The sequence below is a fragment of the Sarcophilus harrisii genome, chromosome 3 (assembly GCF_902635505.1).
Source record: "Sarcophilus harrisii chromosome 3, mSarHar1.11, whole genome shotgun sequence".
In the NCBI taxonomy this organism is placed as follows: domain Eukaryota; kingdom Metazoa; phylum Chordata; class Mammalia; order Dasyuromorphia; family Dasyuridae; genus Sarcophilus; species Sarcophilus harrisii.
This window is the reverse complement of record NC_045428.1, coordinates 270,089,453-270,113,671: the sequence shown is the minus strand read 5'-3', so window position 1 is coordinate 270,113,671 and position 24,219 is coordinate 270,089,453. Positions and strand designations below refer to the sequence as shown.

The 24,219-nt window shown below is 35.8% G+C and overlaps 1 protein-coding gene across 1 annotated transcript in view; it reads left to right on the top strand.

The window, feature by feature from the left end:
- Positions 1–24,219, top strand: part of PTCHD1 (patched domain containing 1) — a 62,192-nt gene that overhangs the window by 23,788 nt on the left and 14,185 nt on the right. Inside the window, exon 2 of the mRNA XM_003763499.3 lies at positions 20,535–21,195. Within this exon, the coding sequence (XP_003763547.1) occupies positions 20,535–21,195 (661 nt within the window). The remainder of the gene's footprint in view (positions 1–20,534; positions 21,196–24,219) is intronic.

Below are 24,219 nucleotides of genomic sequence, written 5' to 3'. Positions count from 1 at the left end.
AGATAAGTAAAAGCAAAAATAGAAACCATATTATTATTGGAATATACTACAGACCACCTGGACAGAAAGAAGAATAGATAAGGAGTTCAGGAAACATAACTAGCCTGGCAAAATGCTTTGACATATTATTAAAAGAAAGGTTAATGAGCATTTGGGAAAAGCAAATAGTGATCACTAAGAGATGAAATGGAATATTAAAGAAAATGTCATGATAGACTAAACTTATTTCATTTCTTAGCAGAATTTATACATTGTCAGAGGTAAAATAAAATAAAGGATAGAAATCCAGCCTTGGAGTCAGGAAGATTCCTTCCTATGATATATGATGGGCAAGTTAACTAATATCTAAGCACCTACAGGTAGCTCTATGATCCTGGGCAAGTTAACTAATATCTAAGCACCTACAGGTAGCTCTCAAAGACCACTTGAGAATTATAAGTTGTAGAACAGTTTTAGAACTGTTATAGTAAAGAGTTTTCTACTGAAAGTTCCCTATAATAATGAAGAAACAGATCTGAAGTGTGTGAGGGGATGAGTTGTATATATATTGTGTGTAAAGGAATGCTGTAGATCCAGTTTACCTATCTTTTAGAAAGTGGATGGGTTTGGGATTGGTTTAACGATCAGATCCAATTCATAATGGAAGTATTTCAACTAAAAATTATCTTAGTAGAATATACCAGGAAATTAGCTTTGACTTTGTGTTCTTTAACACTGAGTAATGCTGTTATAAATAGTATATTTGTCAGATTTTCCAATTACTCAAGATAAGGGAACCTAGGTAATATATTAGATGATAGAATTTTAAAAGATTATGCCACATCAGAACACTGAGCTATATATAGTAAGATAAAATGTAATAGAGAGAATTGTAAAGTCATACTTGGTTTCAAAAAATTAAAATTTAGAAGCTGAGAAAGAAGTACTTAAAACTTCTGAACAAACAATCTGGGGGTTTTAACGAACTATATGCCCAATTTAAGTGAATATGCTGTTAGTCAAGAAAGTGAATGCAGTTTAGGTTTTGTTAAGAGAGGTAAAGTATCCCTGCTATCTTATGCCCTGATTAGAATAACATCTAGAATATCAGTTCACATTTTAGGAAGGACATTAAGCTGGACTATAAGGAGGAGGGTAACCACAATAGTGAAATGTGCCATATAAAAACTGAGTGAATTAGAAATATGTAACTTAAAGAAGAAAAAAACTAGGAGAAATGTGATGACTGAAAAACTATCACATGGAAGATGTGGTAAACTTAATTCCACTTGATTACAGAAGACAGAACTAGTAGGACTGGGAAGAAGTTAAAGAGGTAGATAAGGATTTAATGTCAGAAAAAAAAACCTTAATAAGAAATTCAAAAACAATTGGAACAGAATTTAACAAAATATTTAATCAGCCAATAATCAACATTTATTATGCACATTTTATGTGCCAGGAACTGTGCTAAGCACTGGGGATACCAAAAGAAACCAACAAAATGATACAAAAGTGGAAAGAATTGTTATGGAAGACAGTGGCTTTCCTCTTACTGATACTCTTAAATAAAATCTTCAAGTAAAGGCTGAATGATCATATTAAACCTGGGAGTTGCTGATGATGAGTGGATTCTTTTTCAGATAAAAGTCAAACTAGACTTCTGAAGTCCCCTCTAATTCTTTATCTATGTATCATGGATGTTGCTTTTTCTGATGTCAACAACTCAGCAGATATTTTCAGAAATTTTTGTTATCTTTTACACTTACAACATCTTCATTTCTAAATATATCCTCCCTCCCCCTTCTCCTACTGGAAAAGTCATCTTTAGTAATAAATAATTTTTTTAAGTACTTAAGCATAGCCAAACAAATAATTTTCAGTGTCCTACCTAGGAATTTACCAGGCTGTTTTATAAAGGTTATATGACCTTGATGTTGAGAGTTACCCTGTACTCTAAATCTTAAATATGCACACAATTCAATATGTAATAAATCATCACTATAGGCATCACCAATGAAAATCACACCATGACTCATGAACAATGAAACACGGTAAGATATTTGTTGCATTCCAAGATTTGTGATGTTCCTCCCATACAAGTTATTCCTTGGCCCCAAGAAGTTACTCTTGTATTTTTATTAGTATTCAGTCAAATCCATAAACATTTAATAAGAACCTATTATGTGACAGGTATTGTGCTAAGCTCTGAAGATAAAAGGAAAGACAAAAACAATGCCTGTTTTCATGAACTCATTCTAATGAGGGAGACAATATGTAAACCATGTACAAACTATATAAAGGACAGATTGGAAATAATCAATAGAGGGGAGGCACTAGAATTGAGGGGGGAAATATTTTGTAAAAGGTAGGTGTTTAACTGGAACTTGAAGGTAGCCAAGAAAGTCAGTAGATATAGGAAGAGGAGGCAAAGTATCTCAGGCATGAGGAATGAGCTAGTGAAAATGTCCAGAGTTGGAAGAGCCACAAGGCCACCCTCATTGAATCACAGAATTTGTGGAGGGAAAAAGATGTAAGTAGGGTAAAGTAAGGAAGAGAGGATTAGGGATTTTGGATATTAAAGAGGGAATTTTATATTTGATCCAAAAGGTAACAGGAAGCCTCTGAATTTTTTTTTTATATCAGAGAGTGACAGCTTTAAGAAAATCAACTTGACAACTGAGTGGAGGATGGACCAGAATGGGGAGAAATTTGAAACAGCACAACTAACCATAAGGTTATTTTGATCACACAGACATCAATATCACTTTTAAAAAAGATCATCTACATAAAGGATACATTTAAGGAAGGATCAAGAGATCTATTTGGGTTCACAGTACCTTCATTGTCTCTTTGTGGTTTTAACTTCCAAGAGAAGCTGTAGGTTTCTTTTTCTTTTTTTTATTAAAGTTTTTTATTTTCAAAATATATGCATAGATTTTTTTGTGTGGGGGACAGTGACCCATACCCGATTTAAAAATCAGAAACTCTTGAAGTTAAAAAAAAAAAAAGGCAAAAAGAGATTCATTACGATTGTGCAATAAAGGGCAACTCTCAACAGACAAGATGTTAGTAGAGGAATCCAAAGTATAAACTGCAAAATACAAGATTAAATAGCCTCCACCTCCCCCCAGCACTCTAAATATGGAAGTCTATTCCTGAAACAAAAGAATGTTAGTAAATAACAAACAATTTAAATTAACCTAGAGAATTATTTTACAAGCAGATATTCTTGGATGAGAGAATACTGAATACCTGAATTCCCAAAGCCATCATCATCCTTTAAAAGAAGTACTTAAATACTAATTAAGAGGAGGGGGAAAAGAAACTGGAGTTAGAATGTTCATCCAAGACAAATACCTGCAGTTTTTTAGCTATGGCTCAACTTTTTATTGCAAAGTCTCAAAGCCATATTCCCATGAGAGATCTTCACTCAGTTTATCCCATTCAATCTCTCCTCTTATTTATTAACCTTTGAAGGCCTTACATACCATTCTTGATATAGTTTTTCAACCATTTTGTTCTCAGTCTCCAAACCCTCTGGGTCTGGTTTGTCTCTATTTTTCTCTATTGGGGTTCATCCTGGTCAAGAGCCAACGAACCTGTTTTCAGTTTCATTCCTTGCTTCCACCCTGTAAATATCCAAGTCCAACTGGACCTTCCTCTCCAGGTTATTCAGTCTTTCCTCTGGAAATACCAGTAATGTCCCTGAAGTGAAAATTTCCCCACAAAATATATTTGTGGTTCATTCCATGGCTGCTCCCTTCCATTGGGTCAGCCGACCACAGCATTCTGCCTTGTGGTGATTTTTTTTTGTTTTGTTTGGTTTGGTTTTTTCTCCATATCACATAGTATTTCCCCTCACTCCACTATGCTTTCCAGTTCCTTTTCCTCCTTACAGCTAACTAAATATCTTAGGATGCTAAGTCCCTTTCAGGATTTAGCCTGCCACCTAAAGGCATGCACTAACCTCATGGGATACTCCCTTTCTAATGGAAAATTGTTCCAATGAGGAACTTGACTTTTCATATGCTTTTCTAACTCTCTTTTCATATTTACCATTCCTTCATTTTCTCATAACCTATTCCCCCAAATAAATCTACCTTTTTGCCAAAGAGACCAGCCATTGTGAATTCTTCATATGATCAAAAGCCCAACTTTGGGTATCTGACATCATTTGGTGACAAACCCCACACCAGGTCACATCATTGAAGACCAAATCTGGAATGGGACAGGGGCTAGTTTTGTGATGTCTCTGACGATTTCCTTCACTATCTGTCAATCATCATCATCATTAATTTTTACAGAACAAAAATTTAATTTCCCCCAAACTCTTACCTTATACAGCCAACAAGTAGTTTAATACTATTCTATGCTGGAAAAACCCCAGAATCTGCCAAAATGTTTTAGCAGTTCTGTAATTTTAACTTTTTCTGCAGACCCAAATTGGCCAGTTCTGGGTTCACAAGCTCCCTAGAAGCTGTACCCCATCATTTCCCCTCTCAGGCAGTTTCAACCCCAATTCATTTGAAACAAATGGAAGGAGGTCTCATCTTCTGGTGCTTCATGCTGATAAAGGGTGTAGAGCTGGCCCTGTCTAATGAGGTCTAGACTAAGGAAGGGAGACACATGACTTGAAAATGGCAGCAGCATATCCAGGGGTTGCTGAGTGTCCGAATCAGTCAATGATATTCAGTTTGAATAAGTAGTTGGAAGCTTGAAGTCTGGAGGAAATAAATCTCACAAGTAGGTTAAAAATGCAAGGGCCAAATATGAGCAAAAAAAAGAATAATTAAAAGGAGTTAGTATCGGGGATACTTGAGACTGTAATCAGGAACCTCACCCAGAGGAAGACTGGTGGGATAGACAAGGCTATTGTGAATGTCTCACACCTAGACAGCTTTTCCCAGGATAAATACCAAAGAACATTTCCCCAAAATCCCTGCTTTTTGTCTCCTCAAAGGAGTAGGGGTAATGGGTAGAATAATGTCATTATACACAGTGAGAGGAATGCTCAGGTGGCCTAGGGTGCAAGCACCATAATGTTTAAAAAAGCATTAAGCATTGGGTAGAGAGGATGACATGCAGAGTAGAGATAATAATTAGTTTTAAATGGGTTTGATCTCGTTTAGCAAAAACCTCTGAGCCTTTTCAGTCTTACAAGGAAAAGCTTTTACCTAATTAGTAAAGGTGTCAATAAAAACCAAAAGCAGTTTGATGCCCCTGCAAGGGGACATATTTATAAAATCCTCCTACCAGTGCTTCCCTAAGTATGTACTTCTCCTCCAGATAGGTTTAGGATGGGAGATAGGAGTTAACAGTCCTTTTAGGATTTACTTGGGCACAAACTGGGCAGCTGGACAGACATGTTTTTCCTAGTTTGTGACCAGTAAAAATAGGTTTCACAAGGGATTGGAGAGCATTTTTTTCCAAGTAAGTAGCTTGGTATAGGCCAAAGAGAAGTTTACACTGGCCGGGAATAGAAGTTGGCCTGAAGGTGTTTGAAACCCTCAGAAGGAAAAAGGCTATACCTCCTTTCTTTAGAAGAGGCTTGTTCCTGGGAGTTATATGAGAGTGTATGAGTTGGGGAGCTGGGGTATTAAAGGTGTCATGGTCAGGGGCAAACTGGTAGTAGCATAGGCCCCTGTATCTGCAAGCCTGTTTCCCTTGGCCTGAAGTGAATCCCCCTTTTGGTGTTCTTTACAAAACACAAACGAAACCTCTTTGGGTCCAATACTTGCAATACTTGGAGAATTTCCCCTGCACATTTAATAGAGAAATCTTATTTGTATTATCAAAAGTCCCCTTTCTTTCCATATGGCCCCATGAACATGCAAAACATGAAAATCATATTTGGAGTCAGTATAGATATTCCACTCTCATTTTTTTTCACAAGTCTGAAGCTCTGGTGAGAACAAAAATGCTCTGAAACCGGTGGAAGGGAGGGGAAGGTTAGAACCCCCAATGGTTTACCTAGGGTAAGCTTAGAGGCTTCTTTAATTAGAAGGCCTGTGAAAGCTGTCTCTAGGGCAGGAAGGTCACCCCCAAATACACCAGGTTTGTTTGAGAAGTAAGCCAGGGGTCTGGGATCGAGTCCCAGGGACCAAATCAAGACCTCTAGAACCTGGCCCCGCCTTTTATCAACATATAGTGTAAAAGATTTTAGGTAGGGTTAAGGCTACAGCAGTTTAACTTTCAGGGTGATCAGGGCCTGATTCGAGGGTCTTAAATAGAATCATATAGGGACTTGGCAATAGCCAAAGTGAGGTATCCAGACTTTACAAAATCCAGCCATGCCCAGGAAAGTACATAGCTGTTTCTTTGCGGAAGTTTCAGGGAGTGATAAGATTGCTTCCTCTTTTCTGTGAGCAAAAGGGAAATGGGAGCTAATTCATGGCCCAAATACTTAATAGACTGATGATAGGTAATAAAACTTCATAGCTGGGAGGGAAGGGAGGGGAGCAAAAAATTAAAGGTTTTTATAGCTGCAGCCAGAGAAATTGCTTGGGTTGGGCTGCAGATCAAGATATCATCTACATACTGGATAGCCAGTATCTGTCCAAACGTGGGGGCTGTCATGGAAGCCCTGAGCTACTTCTGTGTTGTGGATATAACTGCCTATGTTAATTAGTAGAGGTTTTTTGCTCCTTCAAAGGCAAAAAGAAATTGTGAGTCTTTATGCAATGGTATGCAAAAGAAAGCATTTTTAAGATCTAAGATAGAAAACTATTGTATCCCCTGGGATACTTGTATTGGGCTCATGGCTTCTTCTAATTACTTGCTCTGATTATAAAAATTTTCTTTAAGAGGAAAAAGCAGGGACATGATTATAATAGCATCAACAGAGGTCCTTCAGCCTGAGAGCACATACATGACAGGACAAAGTATCCTTAATTCTGTTTGACAACCAATCATGCAGTAACAATTCCACCTCATAGCTAGGCTCAGGGATAATCAGATGGGAAACAAACAGAACTGGGAGACCGAGTCAGAAGGATCCAATCTTGAGCAAAGGCTAAGGTTTGTCCTCCCAGCTCTTGCCTAGAAAAGATGTCCACCTATGACAGTTCAGGAAGATATTCCTCTGAATAATTCTGAGAATTTATGAATTCTCTCAAATGATGGGTTACTGACTTAATGATCAGGCAATCAAATTCAAAACTCAAAAGAATATCAGTTACAGTCCCAAGAGATTTTATTTTTAATAGCAAATTCTACCAATTGCTGTTTAGGGTTAGATACATTATTTTTTTTTTTAAGTTTACCAGAACTTACACACATAAGATATTTTGTTTAATATGTTTTATATGTTTAAACTTATTGTGGTGCAAAGAATCAATCATTAAACAATCTTATGAATTCTTAGAACAGATTTTAAAATTAATTTTAGTTCATGAGATTCCCTAAATTCTAATTAAATGTTTTAGACAAACTGAATTCCCATTTGGTTATTTTCCAATTCACACAAACCATTTCTCTTTAAAGTGCAATTTTTTTTTTTTTTAATGATAGGGACCTCAGAAGTCTGACTCTCAATAATTCAAAAGCAGGCTGTTACCAGAGTTTTAAAAAGTTGTAGCAAACTGCCTTTTTCCCCTTAAAATTCCCAAACTTTTAAGTCTTCTGTTAAAACTATTAGTGCAAATAGATTACAATTTTTACATATCCCTTTATTGGGCTTTGATTAGAGGTCCTTTAAAAGTGCTTTTACTATCATATCTCAAATAACAAATTTCACTGAACTGAATATATTTTTTTTCTCCCCATCACCCCTTTGTCCATGTATCCGTGCTGCAGTCAGAGAAAGAGGAAAGAGAGAAAAAAGAGAAAGAGACTCTCTTTCCTCTCCAGGGGTCCTCAAACTATGACCTGCAGGCCAGATGCAGTAGCTGAGGACGTTTATCCCCCTTACCCAGGGCTATCAAGTTTCTTTATTTAAAGGCCCACAAAACAAAGTTTTTGTTTTTACTATAGTCCGGCCCTCCAACAGTCTGAAGGACAGTGAACTGGCCCCCTATTTAAAAAGTTTGAGGACCCCTGCTCTATGCACTATCCTTCTAATCCTAGAGAGGCCTTAATTTAGTTGAATTTGTGAATTACTTTACACACACCTAAAAATCATTTATCTCAACATTGACATTGTATGTTGGTCAACATCTAAAAACCCATAAAGTTACAAATATGAAGCAATTGTAACCAATAAAGCAGTTAACATTCATATAGCATTTGTTTTATGCTAAGCACTTTTGCAATCATGTGATTTTCACAATAACCATTACTATTTCTTCTTACAAATCAGAAAATTGTGCAGAAATAAAATAATTTGCCATAAATTGCATAGTAATACATATCTACAACTGAAATAAAAATGATGCATTTACCAAATGCAGAGACTGACTGGCTTTCTCCTCTTACACTGCCATGCTAGGTGGTGCCATGGTATCTGGATTCTTTCTAGGCAGTTCCTAGACAGAATAGTTGAATTCTTGGGCAGAATTTAAGTTTCCCTGCAGTTCCTTAGCATTCTCTTTTCTTAAACTGATCTTAGATGAGAGGAGTTACTCAAACAGGGGGACTTAGGCTATATTGATCTTGTTAGCAGTCCCCACAACTCAGCACCTGGGAGTGGAATGGAGAGAGTCCCTTAATACCTTCTGGATTGCTTTCCCAAAGGAGCAGAAGGGAACCCTGGACAAGATTGGAGTCAAGGAAGGTTAGCAAAAAGTTGCTATTTACGTAGTTTTTTTTTTTTTTTTTTTTTTTTTTTTTTTTTTTTTTTTTTTTTTTTTTTTTTCCTTTTTCTGTTCTTTCAGAATGGAGTAAATTCCTGGAATTATCCCCAATGTTTCAGGAATTTTTCTTGCAATCTTAAAATGACTAATTGTTAAACTTCTTAATCATTGCTTTCAAAATTTTGAGCATCTGCTAAGATGTTATTTTAATTAGCCAACTTTATTTCTGTAGCCCTGAGCTTGGCCAGAGCTGAGGTCCACAAGAAAATTTAAGCCTTTTTCCTTTTTAAGATGGAACTCAAGGAGATTAAGAAATCATTTCTAACATTTTAACTACAGCACAGAAGTTTTTTCTTGCTGGTTGAGTTTTAAATCTTTCCAGGTAACAAAATCTAGCTCCCAGAACAAACATGACACAGACATTCTGCACAGAGATGCAGACAGACAAAAATGACATGAAAGAGGACTGTCCCATCTTTGCCAAAAGTTGTAAAATTTCTTTCCCAAAAGCCATTCTATAGTACTTCATCTTCTTTGGTGTTCCAGAGAAGTGGAAAGGTAGCAAAAGTTTCCTAGGAATTTTGCCAAAAAAAAAAAAAAAAAAATTTGCAAGAATTTCCAAGTCTTGATGCCCCCAGTCAAGGAATATATGCTGAGCCTAGAGTTCAAGACGACCCAGACAAGTCTTCTGCCAATTGCTTGGAGTGTCCCAAGTATAAGGTTGAGGGAGAAAAAAATGGGGGGGCTTACCTTGATAAGGAGGGAATCAAGCCAGGGAAGGCCAGACTCCCATCATAAAGGGCCACCAAATGTTGAGGTTCAAAAGGAGACCCCAAAATTTTGGGATGGCAGACTAGTGCCACGAGGTACCTCAAAAGAATTTTCAGGCTTGAACGGGCAAAGTTTATTATAATTTAACACCAGTTGAAGCAGGCTAAGTTCCAAAAGGATTTAGTAAAGAACCAGGAGAAAGGAAACAAATTTATCCAGTTCTTCATGTCACTGATATGCTAATTTTTATAGCCTAGAGATAAAACTGAGAAGTGGTCTATTCACTATTGTCTCAGGAATTTGGTTATCACTGACCGGCAGATTATGTATTTGACATTCAGCAATGTTTGCAGGACTATACTAAGGCCAGAAGACTTTAGAATCAGACAGACTGTTAGAACAAAAGCACCCTAAATTCAGGGAATCCCATTACTGCTATATTTTCTCTAATAGCTGTATCCCATCAAAAGGGAAACCTTAAATTCTCCCAATCCCAATCCTAATCACCCAAGCAATTTACCAGTTCTTGGCAGAGGTAAAGTATGAAGGACTCACCCACTCTTGCCAGGGGAAATGCATTTCCCAAGATTCACAGTATCTTACCCTCTTTTTAGAATCTCCTCCCCCCTCACCAGTTGTTCACCCACCTGAGTTGTTACCTGACTGATTTCAAACTTTTCTCAGCTACTTTATTTCCTAGGCCAAATTAACCCTTTATCTTTACCAGCCCATTTCAGCTTTTGCTTTCTCCAAATGTCTCTCTTTGAGAGTTTACTTGATCAGAACAGAAGTTCCCAAGCCAAGTTCAAGGACCACTGGAGAACTTTCTGGAGGGTGCCTAACAAGGATTTGATACAGGAGAGACCCCTCACTAACAATAAATATCCTAGAATGAGCTCTCAAACTATGTGGGACAGTGATCCTTCTCCAAATTAAAATCAGAGACTCTCGAGATGATTAAAAAAAGGGGGGGGGGGGGGGAATTTATTATGATTTCTTGAGAAAGGGCAATTCTCAACAGACAAGGTATCAATAGAGGAGTTCAAAGCACAAACTGCAAAACACCAGATTAAATAGACCAAAAGCCCTCACCTTCCCCCAACACTCTAAACCCAGAAGTCTATCTCAAAAACAAAAGAATATTAGTAAATAATAAACTTTTTAATTTAAATTTCCCTAGAGAACCTGCTAAATAAGCAGATATTCTTGGATGAAAGAGTTCTGTTACCTGAATTCCCAAAGCCATCATTGCCTTTTAAGGTGAAATACTTCTTTTAAAGTATTTAAATGCTAATAAAGGAGGGGAACAGAATGGGGAATGTTTATCCAAGAAAATGGAACACCTGCAGCTTTTTAGCTATAGCATAACTTACTATTGCAAAGTCTCAAGGCCATATTCCCATGAGAGATCTTTATTTAATTTATCCCACACAGTTTTCAACATTCACATTCAACATTCACCATTGCAAAACCTTGTATTCCAATTTTTTTTCTCTCTCCCTTCTCCTCACCTCCTTCCCTAAAATGGAAAGCAATCCATTATGTTAAAATATGTGCAATTCTTCTATACATTCTATACACCACAATTGTCATACAACACAAGAAAAATCAGATCAAAAGGGGAAAAAAAGGAGAGAAAAAAAGCAAGCAAGCAACAAAAAAAGTAAAAATACTATGTTGTGATCCACACTCAATCCCCACAGTCCTCTCTCTGGATGCAGATGGCTCTCTCTATCACAAGAGATCGTTGGAACTGGCCTGAATCTCACTGTTGAAAAGAGCCATAGCCATCAGAACTGATCATCATATAATCTTATTGCTGTGTACAATGTTCTCTTGGTTCTACTCACTTCACATAGCATCAGTTCATCTAAGTCTCTCCAGGGTTTTCTGAAATCATCCTACTGATTGTTTCTTATAGAACAATAATATTCCATTATATTCATATATCATAATTTATTCAGCTATTCTCCCAACTACTGGGCATCCATTCAGTTTCAAGTTCCTTGCCACTATAAAAAACACTGTTATAAATATTTTTGCACATATGGATACTTTTCCTTTTTTTTATGATCTCTTTGGGATACAGGCCCAATAAAGACACTTCTGTACTAAAGGGTATGCACACTTTGATAGCCCTTTGGGCATAGTTCCAAATTGTTCTCCAAAATGGTTGAATCAGTTCACAATTCCACCAACAATGTATCAATGTCCCAGTTTTCCCACATCCCCTCGAACATTCAACATTATATTTTCCTGTCTTCTTTGTAACTTTATTTTTCAATGCCTCCCTAAGCATTATTATTTTCTAATGTCAACTCAACATTACTTTCTGCAATCTCTTTTGCTTGTATATTTCCTAACAAATTTTAATATGGCACCTGTCTGTGCTGCCCATATCTTTAACGTCTTGAAATCCCAACTATGACACTTCCCTATTTGATGCTGTATCTGTAAATTCCACTAAAATTTGCTGGTTACTTTTTAAAGCTATCAGGAAAGATTTAATACTCTGACCCTCGAGATAAATTCTGTATTGGATGAATTTTAAAATAACTGCTCTGGGTCAATAAGTTCAAGTCCACAGGTTTCTGATTTTTGTTCAGTCATTTTTCAGTCATTTCTGGTATCTTCAGAAGAAACTATTTGAGTTTTCTTGGCAAAAATAATAGAGTGGTTTTGCCATCCTTCTTTGGCTCATTTTATAGATGAGGAAATTAAGACAAAATAGGTGTAAATTATTAGTCCAGGTTCATATAAATGATAAATGTCTGACGTCACATTTGAACTGAAACCACAGCTAGTAAGTATCTGAAATTTGGTGAGTCTTCCTGACTAGAATCTCAGGCCCAGCTCTATCCACTGTGCCACCTATGTACAACAGCAACACCAGAAACCAGACCACATCAGATTTTTTCATTTTTCACTTGAAATAAAGACATTCTTTTTCTTGATGCTCAACTAGTTTCCTTTTTGCTCAAACTATCCATTCTTATGTAGCAGGAAACCATAGTATTAGTGTTCTCTATTTACTTTCAGTCCACGACTTCTATTTCCATCTCAAATTTACTCCTTTCAAGACCAAAGCTGCTTTTTCTTCAGCCAGGGCTTCAGAGTCAAACTAAGATTGATTGGAAAATTACAGTGTGGTGGTGGCTTTTCCTGCCTTTTAAAATCATCACCTTCAATGAAAAATTCTGCCATTTGAAATTAGTGGACTTTTCATTTTTCTTTCTTTTCTTCTTAAATTATGTAAAGGACCTCAACTAAGATAAGCTTGATTCTCCCTCCCAAAACTGCATTATTTCTACAGCATTAACCAGTATAATGATTTTTTTTTCATTAAAGTGAACTCGGGGACACAGAGAGAAGATACATCAAAAAGTAAATTGATAGTTACTCCTTTAATTGACTTCACCCCAAATTTAGTTTAGTACAATGTGAAAATACAATGCTTAAAGACAGTATTATATTTTTGTTCACCTATTAAGTTAGGCATGACTAACTTGCTTTTTGGCTGCACTAGAAATGAATCATGGAAGCATTCCCTGACTTGTGACTATTAGAATGCTGATATAATGCACTTCTATTTTAAAAAAATAGGGAAAAGTGGTATCATGCAAAGGCAAATCATAACATAGGGAATTTATTGTACTTTGTCAAGTTTAGTAAGACAGATCCATCCAATTCAAAGTGTTTACCCATGTGATGGTTTGCAAAATGGCATGCAAGTTAATATAGAGCACTCAAGTGTGTGCCTGTTGATTTAAAATAATTCATTCTATTTATAGATACCTGGTTTTAACTCAGCAAAATCAAAGTTTCTCTTTCATTCTGTAATTAAACGTAAGCATTCTTTGAAAGCACTTTAAAATGTTTAGATTAGGTATCTCTTCAAGGAGGATATTTGGGAGTGAAAAGCAAATATTTAAAATTAAAATGGAAATGATTTCTTTTCTTTTTAAATTAAAATTAAAAGAAACTTACAATGAAGAAGATAGTAGAAGGTGGAAAGATGCCAGGAGAAATAGGCAGAATGCCATTTATGTCACTTTGGGAAAGGAATGAACACCATCCTATCTCTCTTATGTATAAGGTTCCTGTTGTTTTTAAAGGAAGATCTGTGTGTGCCAGGGAGATGAGAAGAAGAAATTAGAATCTAAACTGTAGTGAAAGGTATACACAAACTGTATTAACTACTTCTATATTGACTTTGTTTCAAGCCTCTGTGATAAAAGAGGAATGTCTTGTCGTGTGTGTGTGTGTGTGTGTGTGTGTGTGTGTGTGTGTGTTTACTAAAAACCAGTATGTGACTTCCCAGGATGTGAAATGCTTCAGAAAATGATGTCTGTCTTCACCCTATGTATCTAGTCAATCACATTGAGCTATACTGCCTCTTTCTGGTTTTCATACAGCAATAGATTTATTATCAATCTTTTTTAAAAATCAGAACTTAATATACTTCAAATCAATGTGAATCTTGATGTATATACATACTTATATATAAATATATACTTATTCCATATGTTTTATTTTGTGCATTTAAAAATATTCTGAGACGGGATCCATAGACATCACCAGTGGGCAAAATGGGCTCATGATCCAGAAAAAGGTAAGAGCTCTGATTATAGGGTTTGTCCAACTTCTGCATTTTACAACACAACTATAAATAACCAGGAACTTGGCACTATTCTCATAGGTATTAATGCTGAAAGGAAAATTAGCTCAGATACAGTCGTATGTTCCCAGTATTCAAAAATTCTTACTTCTGTCACCATATTTTTCCCCATCTCTATGTGTTATGATAACACATATAAGTAAATGTTACCTTTGTGAGCTGGAAATAGCAACATTAAAATGTTTCTCTTTACTATTTAAAAGGCACTTTTGAAACTACTGAAAAGTGCTTACAAATGGCAATCCTCACCTGTTTATTAGTTTTGCATCCCACAATATTTGTGCAAATATACCTATCTACATACTTTATTCATATGTACTGTATATATGTGTGTGTTGAGGTTGGGAAGGGGGACCCCAAAAGTCCCAGACTGGTGTCACAAGGTGTGTCAAAATAATTTGCAGACTTGAACCCATCTCCAATCAAGGGGCAAAGCTTTATTGAAAGTAATGTACATGATTACCCAGTAGACTGAATTGCAAGGGAATTCAGTAAAGAAACTGAATCAAGGAGATATAAAGCTTTCAATTATAGATATAATAATGCTATGACCTGAAGGTAAGACTAAGGAGTAATTTCCAGATAAATTGAGGGTGTTCTTATTCACTATTGTCTCAGGAGTTTGAGTGCCAGGAGTTTCCTGAGGCCAAAAGCTATTTGGCTAAGGAGTGATCAGAATCAGATAGATTGGGTAATTTCGTGAGGCAGATTCCAAAGCCAGAAGATTTAGGACCACTGACCCATTAGAAAATGAGCTCCCCAAGGTCAGGGGACCACAAAATCACATTACATCATTTTCATATATATACACAATCTCATATATATCATATATGTAAGTGTATCTATATATGTATATTTAGATAAATGTGACACATAAATGTGATAATCTTATTTATGATTCTTCCCTATTCTTCTATCATTATTTCACATATACATATGTCATCTTCTAGACTAAATCATAAATTCCCTGAAATCAAGGAAATATAAAGAATATGAAGTAATATTCTCTTATGACTGCAGTTCTTAGTGACCACAAAGTCAATGCAATAGATACTTAACTGCTTAAATGTACTCATTTTGCATATTTGCAATTATGGAACACTAGACTGAATGCTTTTTGGGAGGCATTAGGGTATAGCCGAATAAGCACTAGATTTGGGGAGTTAAAAGATCTGTATTTGAATCCTATATCATTCACTATTATTTGTTGCACAAATTACTTCACCTTCCTTACCAGGGTCTCAGTTTCCTCCCTTGTAAAATTAGGGGATTTGATTCAATAGCCTAAAAGATCCTTTTTAGCTCTATGATCTTATGATGCTGTAACAGACTGATATTTTATTAAAGTCTAGGCCTAGAAAGTCATAAAATATTAGATCTGAACAGGATCTAAAAGACTGTTCTTTCCAACTCTGTGGGGTTTTGTTTGTTTACAGATGAGGAAATTAAGGTCCAGATCACAGAATTATAGATTCAGAGCTAGAAGAGAATCAAAAGATTGTCTCGTCTCAAACCCCACATTTTTCAGATGAGTTAACTCAGACACAGACATAAGTAGCTGGGTTAATGTCACATAGACAGTGAATAGCAAAGCCAGAATTAAAATCCATATTCTCTTTCCACAATGTCACTCTGCCTCTCACATAAGTTAAGTGACCTTTTAAAGCTAGCCATATTTATTGGAGCAAGAAACAGATGTCCACCAGTTGACATACCTGGTTTTTTGTTTTTTTTTTACAACTAAAGGAAAAATACAACACAATTTTCTTTCATGTTTACTTATATTGTTCCAAAGTATTTTTGTGAGCTATCCTATTTCATGAAGTTTTCCTTTTTCTGTCTCTCCTTCCCCCTTCCCCACTTATATGAATAGAACTCAGCAAGAGAATTCAAGAGTTTCTTCTTTAACTGAGTTCATTGTTCTTCATGGAAAAAAGTTCATCCATCAAGTGGATTGTTTACAACAATGGTTTTTTAGTTTTTAGTTTTCCTCAGCAGATTCTCTTTTCTTTCCAATAACTGTTTTTTGACTCAAGAAATACTTAACTTTATTATCTTTCTAAGTAAAGAAGCACCATTTAAAAAATACATTATTTATTGCTTTCTCTACTATGTTAATATGCATAATAAAAAGTTTATTATATGTTCAAATTAAATACTTTTCTCTTTAAGCAATTAATTCATAATGTAAAATATGATGATGGCTGCTTCTTTTAGGAAACACAGGATTTTCATCTACCTTCTCTTTTTCATGTCTTTTATCATATAATTTCATCTTTTATAATAAAACTGCACCTACTACAGGAAAATTTGACACCTCTTTTGCCAGGTGGCCTAAGAAGCCAGTCTTTCTGTGATTACTTTTCCTGCTGACACATGATCTACCCATCTCTCTGTTGGAAAGTCAAATTAACTGCATTTTTTTTTTTTTTGCTAAGAAGGTAGAGACTTCTCTCATATACTTGAATAAGATCTGCCATTCTCATTTATCTAGTTTACCTTTTATGAATTAGCATGGACTCCTGTTAGGTAAATTAACCTATTGTTTATTTCCCCAGACATGTGATCTGATAAATCACAGTTATGTATTCATCAGTCTTTCTCCAAGATATGCATCTCACTAAACATTTTAACACTGTCTCCTTTCCCATGACCACTGTTAGGTGAGCATTCTTATAGCCTCAGAGGATTAATGAAAAAGTCCCCATATTGTGATGGATTTCAAACTCATAGCTTAACATCTTCTTATTATACTAGCTATGGTTACCAAAAACATATCTAATATTTACATTTGTGCAGTCATTCATATTCTTCTTCTCTAGCCTTTCTACTGTCACTTCTCATCTTCAGAATTCTCTTTTAGTCCCCACCAAAATTTTGTTTTATCTTTTATCTTTAAATTTGTTTTTATAATTCTTTGCCACAAAATTGTCATTTAATATTTTGGAAGGGGTCATGTGTATTGTTTTTATTTTTAATGAAAATCCACCCTGTCATTCTTCTAAGTTTCTAAGCTGCAGAAGATTGGATATAAATATACTTTCACAGCTTAAAAACATTTAAGACATTTTGCTCATTGCTAATCCAAAAGCATCCAAACAAAAATTTAGCATATGGTTAGACTTCTGTAAGAAAGCCTCCTAGTTAATTTTGAAGAGGGGTAAGGAGGACATATCACTGTGAAATTTGGGAGGATGTGGAATTCTAATCTAATCTAATAATAAGTTAATCTACTTCTCATAAACCCGGGAACAGGTACTAATGTTCCTGGCTCCAGGTTTCTCATAGGCTAGCACAAATCTTGGCAACTGCCCCCTGGACTTTTTGAAAAGGGATTATAAATGTCACACTCACACTTATATACCTAAAGCAAAGTTTCTTTCCAAACTGCCAAGCCAGGATATAAGGAACAGGGGCATCTGTGATTAAAAGGGCACAGAATGCTAAAATATTATTGACAGTTACAATATTACCAACTGTGCAGATTTTGCACTTTTACACATTAAATATCTTCTGTTTCTATTTTAGTGAGATAGTGACAGCCACATGCCCTTTTCTTTAGAAAAAAATTAATTTGATCGAGCAAACTTAACTAACTACTGTGGTCTGAATACCGAGAATAAAATAGAACTGATACATTCAGAGCAGAACTGAAGTATTGTTTCAGACTGGATTAAAACATTTTAGGAAGTTCATTAATAAGCTGGAAAACATCTAGAAGAACTTGCAATAAGACTAAATGAGGAACATAAGTTGTTTAGAAGAGGAGACTTGGTAGAGTGGGGAAAGGAGAGAGCCTAGAGAGATTATGATTATTATCCTTAAGTAGCACTGTTAAGAGCAGTATATTTGAAGCCAGGAGTCTGCTGCTTTGCTTCTGCCCCTTGTAGGGTCTTGGGCAAATGACTTTACCTCCATAGAACTCTATTTTTTCACCTATAAATAAGCAGTTTGAGATAATTTATAAAGTCCTTTCCAGAGTTAAACCAGTGGCTCAAGATCTTTAAAGATTGTCACATAACTGTGAGATTTGACTTGTTCTGTAGAGCTATAAAGTGGAAGGTGGTAAAAGGCTCAATGTAAAGAGATTCTAGCTCAATGTAAAGAACTTCCTAATAGAGCTAGCCAAAAGCCCCAAGAGATGGTAGTTTTTCATACAGTGGGCATCTTCACACAGAGACTGGATAACTGCTTGTTTAATTACGTTGTAGAGACGCAGTGGTTTCTGAGTAAATTGAAGTCCAGTAAAAGTTAGAGTATCTTTCATAACACTGACTTAATAGCTATGTGGCACAGTGGATAGAGTGCTGGGCCTAGAGACAGGAAGGTCTGAGTTGAAATCCCAGCCTCAGATGTTTACTAGCTGTGTGACCCTAGGTAAATCACTTAACCCTATTTGCTTCAGTTTCTTCCTCTGCAAAACAACCTGGAGAAGAAAATGACAAACTACCCTAGTTCTTTGTTAAGAAAACCCTAAATGGGGTCATAAAGAACAGGACACAACTGAAATGACTCAACAAGTTAATTTCTAGGTGCTGATTTTAGATTTAGATTTAGATGGTATGAACCAGATTTTTTTTTTACTATAAACAGTTACTCACAAATCTCATTATGGGCTTAATTTCTTTTTATTTCAAAAGTCAATTTGGAACTCTACACTACTTTATTTCAAGCTCATTGTGTATAGAAATCACATCTTTGTAACTAGCACAATGCCTTACATATTAAAACTTTATACCAAAACAACTGAAAGTTCCTTTAAACAAACTAGTAAAAAGGATTCAGACTTGGGGTTTCCTTGAGTTAAATACATGATCAGTTCTCTGAGAAGAGTTAAATAAATAGTGCCTTGGTAAGTACAAATCAAGTACCATCTTTTTCTTTGCAATTTCGTCCTATATGTTATTGATGTATTAAGGAATAAGAATTTGAACTTGAATCTCTACAATGTTTAGAAGTAGAACCATGAGAGTTCAAATGCAGAAATATTGGTTATCAGCAAATCTTAAAGGCATCATCCATGCTGTAATAGAAAGAGCCCATGATGTGAAAACAAAAAACCTGGATTTGTTTCTTGGCTATTTTGTGTCTTGGGTATATCTTGGCTACATGACTTATTCCCTGTGTGATCTTGGACAATTCAATTCAACTAGCTTCTTTGTTTTTCCATCGTTTTCAATAGTGTCCAACTCATCATGATGCCATTTGAGATTTTCTTGGCAAAGAGACTGCAGTAGTTTGCCATTTCCTTCTCCATCTCATTTTACAGATGAGAATCTGAAGCAAACAGGTTTAAATAATTTGCCCAGGATTACACAGCTAGTTAGTGTCTAAGGCTGGATTTGAACTCAGGAAGATGAGTCTTCCTGGCTCCAAATCAGGCACTGTGTGCACTGTGCCACCTAGCTGCCTCTAACTATCATCTGTTAAGTTCCTATTATGTGACAGGAGCTGTGCTAAGCACTGGTGATACAGAAAGAAAAATGAAATCATCTCTGACCTCAAGGTGCTCCTGTATTATTGGGAAGGTGACATGTGAGTTAGGGGAGGGAAATAAGGGCATGATAACCTCTCCAGGACTCAGGTTATTCATTTGTAAAAATGAGTTAAGCTAAATGACCTCTACAAGTTCCTTTCAGCTATACATCAAGGAGTCCTATATGTATAACTTTGGTTATGGGACATTATGGTGAAGAACAGGGAAATCTTGGTCTCCTAGAGTTTATTTAAACATTAGACGCATCATCAATAATACAGCTTTTGAATGATGTCAATGTTCCTTGCGCTTAGTAACATTAAAGCTATTATCTCTATAGCCTCCTTTCACATGCTTAGATATTAAAAACAGACTGTGAATTGTATTAGCAACAAGGTGAATATTTCATTATCTTTATGATCTAAAATGATTTAAACTGATGAGCTGATCATTTAGCCATTCTGGTTATCTGTAAATTGCCTGTAAGGGACTGATCTACAGAAGTCTTTTGCACTTTTAGTTGGTCATTTGAAAATGAAGCATTGTAGCTCACTAGATTATTTTTAAACCTGAGAGAGATTGAAGAATGGTGGATGTGTCATTTCTATAAATCAAAACCTAATTGAATTGTGAATAAAGTATATTTAAGGAACCACACCACTATTTAATGAATATTTTGTATTATTACAACTGTCTTCTGATTTTATATCAAAGCATTAATCAGAACATTATTTAATTAAACCAAATGGGTGAACAAAAATAAATAGATAGATAGATGATAGATAGATAGATAGATAGATAGATAAAGGAAAAATTGAATCAGCAAAGCTAATGTCTTTATGCTTGTTGGGAAATAAATTTTGTTCACCAATAATGACTGTAATTTTTTTCCCCATAGTTGCACTCTGCTGTGACCAGAATGCAAGTACAAAGACCTGGTTTTAATTATACATTTGCTCATATATGTATCCTGAATAATGATAAGACTTGCATAGTGGATGACATAGTGCACGTCCTGGAGGAATTAAAGACTGCTCGTGCCACAAACCGGACCAATTTTGCAATCACATATCCGATCACTCACTTAAAAGATGGGAGGGAAGTGTATAATGGACATCAGCTGGGTGGTGTCACCGTGCACAGCAAAGATCAGGTCAAATCCGCACAAGCCGTCCAGCTCACCTATTATCTGCAAACACTCAACTCTTTAAACGACATGGTGGCAGAGAGGTGGGAGTCCAACTTTTGTGACACAGTCAAACTTTTCCAGAAATCTAATGGGAAAATCAAAATGTACCCTTACACATCCTCGACGCTGAGGGAAGACTTTCAGAAGACCAGCCGCGTGTCTGAACGTTACCTGATCACAAGCCTGGTCCTAATGGTCACTATGGCTGTCCTCTGTTGCTCCATGCAGGACTGTGTCCGTAGCAAACCCTGGCTGGGCCTCCTTGGATTGGTCACAGTAAGTCTGGCCACACTAACTGCAGCTGGGATCATCAATCTTACTGGTGGGAAATACAATTCCACCTTCCTGGGAGTCCCCTTCGTCATGCTGGGTAATTATTATTCATTTCTTTCTCCAATGGTTGTGCATTGGTGCTGGTGATGGTTGTGCATAGGTCTTTAAGGGATGAAAGTTGGGGAGAGAGAAAGAGAAACAGAGAGAGAGACAGAGAGGAAGAGAGACAGAAAGAGAAGGATGAGAGTTTGAGAATTGTCTTCTCAAATCTCCTTTTCATATGAAGCAACCTAATGTGTCCTAGGATATTACAGTTATGTCACATGCCAATCATACTCAATAAGAAGCCTAGTAGAAGGAACCTTGAGGTAGGGATTAACAGACCCAAATTTTAATCTTGTCTTTTTTCCTTTGGTTGTTTGACATTCAGAAAAATACTAAACTGTTCTATGCTTCAAATTCTCCTTTTATAAAATGGGGGAGGGGAATAATATTTTCCTTTTTGACTCATAGAGTTGTTAACAAGGATCAGAGAAAATAAGGGGATAGATATAAAAGTGCTTTGAAACTTAAAAGTGCTAAATGCATTCAAGGTAGTGTTATGATCCTAATCCTCCTTGTTATTAACCAATTCAAATTTATTATGTGTCAGAGTTTATTCATTCCTGAAGGCAGCAGGTATTTCCAAGTAGAGCTCAATGATGCATTGGGATTGATTCCATTTACTCAAGAATGTGTCTCAATACTTAACCTCCACAAGAAATGGTGTGATCTGGTAGAAGGCTCTTGGGTTAACAGTCAGATGATATATATATATATATGGTTTTTAGTTCTGGCTACTCATTTAGCTAAAGAATGACATTTCTCTACTCAGAAATCTTTAGTGACACTCCATTTACATAGCAAATAACATTTAAATCAGTTATCTTGATAGTTGGGGTTCTATACTGATTTTCATCTGACTTTCTAGCTTTATTTTACCCACTAATTCTCCATTTCATGCTTTTCTCATCTCCATGGCTTTGTTCATGCTTTCTCTCTTGCCTTGAATTTAGTTCTCTTTTACTCTCCTACCAGTAGAGATATATATACATATAGATAGATAGATAGATATCGATATATATATATATATCCACTTATTAAAATTTTTCCCTTCTAGGACTTTGATTTTTATGAAACCATCCCTGATCCTTCCCCTACTTCCTCCAGATAAAATTAATCTCTACCTATTCAAAATTTTAAGGACATGCTTACACCTCTTATATGACCCACAATCATATAAATATATATGACCAAAGAGTTGGAAATATCCTTAGAGACTTTTGTATGCCTATAACATTCCTGAAAAGCAGAATCCAGATTCTGTTTTAAAATCTTGCTTGATAAAGATTTCACTGACTCTCAAGGCAGTCCTTTTCACTTTTAGACAAATCTTTTAAGAGGTTTTTCCTTATGTTTGACTTGAATTCTGCATCTCTGTAACTTTTACCTACTCCTTTTAGTTTTCTTCTTCAGAATTAAGCAAAATGACCAACAAGATGTATTAAGCATCTACCATGGGCCAAGTACAATACTAGATACATGTGTACAAAGCCAAAAATGGACTAGTCCTTTTCTTCAATTAGCTTACATTCTTTTGGATCGAATTTGTCTTACATATTACAGCTCTTCATATACTTGAAGACAGCTACTATTTTCTTCCTTGGACTTCTTTTTTTCAAAATAAAGTATGTCTGGGTACAGCAAGAAGGTAAAGTGGATAGAGAATCAGCCCTGAAGTCAGGAAGACCTGAGTTCAAATCTGACCTCAGGCACTTACTACTTCCTAGTTATGTGACCCTGGGCAAGTCACTTAACCCCAATTGCCTCAACAACAACAAAATTAATAAATAAGCAAATAAATAAATGAATAAGCATATAGATGGATAGATAGATAGATAGATAAGTACAAATAAAGGGTGTCATTTCCTTTAGCTGATTCTCAGACATAATACTTTTTGCTCATGGTTACTTGGGTATCTGTTATATCCCTTCTGTTAGATTGTAAGTTCCTTTAAAAGCAAGAATTCTGCCTTATTATATCTTTATATATACTTTTACAGAGTATTTTGCACTGTGGGGATGGAATTAAGGGAAAGAATGGGTTCCCATCCTATGAACATATAGTGTCAAACATGTGGCCTGTGGACTACAAAAAGCCCATAGCACTCCTGAGAACAACTCAAATCAGATTAAGATATAATTGGGAAATATTTTAGAAAATAATAAAAATAAAATAAAACAGATTTTTTTGTGGTTTGCTAAGTCAATATATGACCCATAAGCATCCTCATGTACAGTGTAGTGGTTCCTGTTTCTGGCTGAGTTTGAGCAGTAGCCTAGAGCACTTAGGGGTTAAGTGATATCCCAGATCACTTATTCCATAAATGAACTCAAGTCTAATTGATTTTAGACCAATTTTCTACCTACATGCAATATTGCTTCTTGTCTTGAACATAATAGGTAATTCTAATATAGCTATGTTAGATTATTCTAGATTGGATCAGTTTGAATTTCAAAGGTGCCTTACAGCTCTAAGATTCTATTTTTAAAAAATCAGTATCATTAGGGTTCATTCCAATAATTACTATCTGATAGAAAGCTTTAGCCATCTGCTAACCAAGAAAACATCCTATAGGAACTAGAGTTCTCACTGTAGCTTTTCTGAGGAACTAGAATTGAAAATGATTGTGCTTGCTTCTCCCCCCACCTCCATTTCAATATTTCCTTTGGCAAAATTAAAATGTCATTTGGAATCTGATACCATCGTGATGGATGAAGCAGAATTTATTTTTAGTGGAAAAAAAAACCACTGCAACTTGTCTTATTAGCATGCCTTGTGCCCTGTATGTATTGGTGGCAATGGAAATTATTTTCCATTATGTGTTGCAGTTAAATGACAGGCATGCTGGTGGGACCAAAATTAAATTCTGCCTCTGTTACCACCACTGCCCGCAGAAGTTTAGTTTTGGAAAATCACATACAATAAATTGAAGCTTTCACAAGGATTACTCTGATGGAGTTGAAAAGTATAAGGATTTACCTGAGTTTACCCTGCATACACATACACATACAGCCTTCC